Raw genomic sequence first — 2,941 nt, forward strand, 5'->3', positions numbered from 1 at the left:
TGATTTCCCTTACACTGACTGTGTTAGAAGGGAACAGTATTTTCACCAACACGTTTGTTTCAAAGGAATTAAAGAGGGCACAAAGCTGTATGTACAAAACTTGCAAGAGCTTTACAGGGAATCCACTACACTTGCATGGAAACCCCGAATAGCACTCTCCATTGACATAAAATTGCCTATCTGACATCAATACAAGATTTGCTAAGGGGAACACACACAAGGGGAAGATGATTAGTAATAAACAAGTCCCCAGATGTCCAGATAGTCTGTGTTTCTCAGAGATGCAAACACTACAGAATGCAAACTAAAGATACTGTGGTCACTCACAGAGTTAATCATACGATCAGTTGCTCTGGGATTCAGTTTCTTGTAAACCCAGTTTCTGACTGGATCAATTCTGAAAATGAGTAACAGTTTAAAACACAAAGCCAAAAGTACTTTATAGTTAATTTCACCTTAATAGAAGCTATTTAGCAGAATAAAACAGAAGTTTTGACAGTTCCTATTTCTGTTTTTACAGCTCACATAAGTAATACTGAGATTCAGCCAGCACCTAGGATCTCAGGTAAATCCAGCTGTGGAAATACACTGACACAAGCTCATGTTTGGGGATTTTATTCTCGGGTTGCTTACAGGCAAAGATGATTTACACCTTTCAGTAAAGGGTAGAAGGTTGCATTTGTTACATGCACTTTGGTCCCACTGCCTTGGATTACTGATCCAGAGCTAGACAAGGAACAAGGGACATCAGGGTGCAGCAGGGCATTTGTGAGGTTACAGTGAACATCAGCTACTCTGCACACGAACTACCAGGGCTGCAAAATATCCCTCAAGTGAAATTGCATTACTCTGCATTTCTTGCCACATGTGCCACAACGTGCACATGGAACCTGATAACAGGATCTGATCTGCAAGCAGGGCCACAAGTGGGACTCCAAAGTATTGCCACACTGAGATGTGTGGTCTTAAACTGGCACGTGCAAGGAGAAGTTCACTTACTTCATTAGAAAGCGCCCAGCAATCAGGAGAGCAAGGATCCCCATGTAAACCAGGAAAGCAAAGAGAATGGCTACATGAAAAGGGAAGAACATAACCCTATAAATGTTCTAACAAAACCATCCAGCAACCTGGGCTTGGCCAAGTGAGACACAAACATGACACAAAGCCCAACTCCCTGATTATTATCCCCCCTTCTCCATGCAATAAACATCCCAGAGGAAAAAAAAAAAAACAACAGCAAAACCCCGAAACTACCCAACACAAAAGCAGGTTAGTTTCAAAGTGCAGCTTAGTGACTCCACATCTCGGCATAAAAAGAGCAAAATAAAACTGCATTGCATCACAAGACACTAGTGAGAGAAGAGCTGATGTGCTGTGATATGTTCTGAAGAAGGAAGTAGAGATTTAAAAACAGCCTCAATGTGAAGAAGATAGGGGAAAGAGCAATACATCTAGTTAGCAACCATGGAGAATTTTTCTTTACAGTTAGGAAACTGGAAGAACTGAAGAATAATGTAATGGAAAACAACAGACATAGACAAAAGTTTGAAACAGTCCTGGATAAGAGATGAACAAAAAAGAAGAGGGTCAGGATCTAAATTAAAAGTGCAACAACAAACAAAAATCCAAACAAACACTGTGTGAATTGTTTCCCATTTTGTGAGAGAAGATAGAGGGAAGAAGAGGGAGGATTCTGCATATATACAAAAACATGCAGGGAAACAGGAAGTAATAGCTCCGTCCAGACACATACCCACAGATTTTTCTGTACTAATGCCTGCTGCAAAAATGTTGTGGGCAGACAGGATATCATGTGAAGAGGCCTGATCCTGGTCAGGGCCTCAAGATGGATGTATAAAAGGAGGCAAGGATGTCAGGAAAGAAGAGGAGCAATCCCATGACAACTCTCCAGCACAACATGAGTGGCTGCACATGTGGGTTGTAGAATGAAAGGGAAAAAGAGAGCGCTACATACGGAGGTAGCTGTTGATAGGGCCTTCATTGATGATTAGGTCACAAGAAACAGTTTGGTTGCTTGTACTTAGGGTCTTTACCACAAGGGAATAATTGCCAAACTCTCCAAAATGATACTGAATCCTGCAAATGATAAAGGTAACAAAACTTGGTGAGCCACCCCCAGTACATGCAGGTACCACTGCAGCACTCAGGGGGGCTGTCAGCCTGAGGAAAGGCAAGCCAAAAACTTGGACCAACACTGTGATCGAACATGGAACTTGCCTTTTCCAAGCATTACCCTCCCCTAGCCCAGCACCAATTCTTTACCACACATGCACTGCCATCATTTGTCTTCTTGAACTAGAGACTTCCCTGCAAGAGAAACCAGGTGCTTGCACATGCTGCCTCAATGAACATCGCTCCTGCTCGCACCTAGATCCTTTCAGCACAATTCCAAAGTGCACCACTGTTACAGCAGTGGGGTGAAGACTGAGCTCTAGGTCTAAACAGTTGGGAAGAAGGAGGAGATGAGCAGGCAGTGAAGAGGCACATGGCTCCAAGGGAAAAAAAAAAAAAAACCAACAAAACCAAAAACCAACAACAAACCAAACCAACACAAATAGAGGATAGCACTATCCATGTACTCCCTGGGGCTGGGCCACCTACTTGCAGAGATCTCTGTCACCCACAGAGCTATTGAGCAGCAGGGTGAGTGGATGCTGCGTATCAACCATTACCGACGCCGTGCCTGGTTTTCTCAGGCTCTCGTTGCTTGGTGGGACAAACGCCAGGAACTGATACAAGCACTGTGGAAGAAGAAGGTGAAGGGAACTCATTAGTGCCAAAGGAGAGTGAAAGGGAGTTCTGCCTTGCATGGTGGCAAAGACAAGGAAAGATGCCACGGGGCTGCAGCATCTCCTGCTGCGGGAATTCCCTGCGCGCTGCTCGAAGGTAAAACCGAAGCGAAGCGACCTGACGAAGCCCC

General features: G+C 44.1%; 1 protein-coding gene across 2 annotated transcripts in view; it reads right to left on the minus strand.

Moving 5' to 3' along the window:
* Positions 1 to 2,921, minus strand: part of HGSNAT (heparan-alpha-glucosaminide N-acetyltransferase) — an 11,233-nt gene extending 8,312 nt beyond the window's left edge. The window contains exons 1-4 of one of the 2 annotated variants that reach the window (XM_031066510.1): positions 2,623 to 2,914; positions 1,976 to 2,097; positions 1,000 to 1,069; positions 328 to 397 (exon numbers count right to left, since the gene is read on the minus strand). In XM_031066510.1, coding sequence (XP_030922370.1) covers positions 328 to 397; positions 1,000 to 1,069; positions 1,976 to 2,097; positions 2,623 to 2,831 — 471 coding nt within the window. In that variant the 5' untranslated portion in view covers positions 2,832 to 2,914. Of the gene's footprint in view, positions 1 to 327; positions 398 to 999; positions 1,070 to 1,975; positions 2,098 to 2,622 lie in introns of both variants that reach the window. The other variant, XM_031066511.1, reaches the window with a different exon arrangement.
* Between the last annotated feature and the right edge of the window lie 20 nt (positions 2,922 to 2,941).

Source organism: Geospiza fortis, unplaced genomic scaffold (assembly GCF_000277835.1).
Source record: "Geospiza fortis unplaced genomic scaffold, GeoFor_1.0 scaffold11, whole genome shotgun sequence".
NCBI lineage: Eukaryota > Metazoa > Chordata > Aves > Passeriformes > Thraupidae > Geospiza > Geospiza fortis.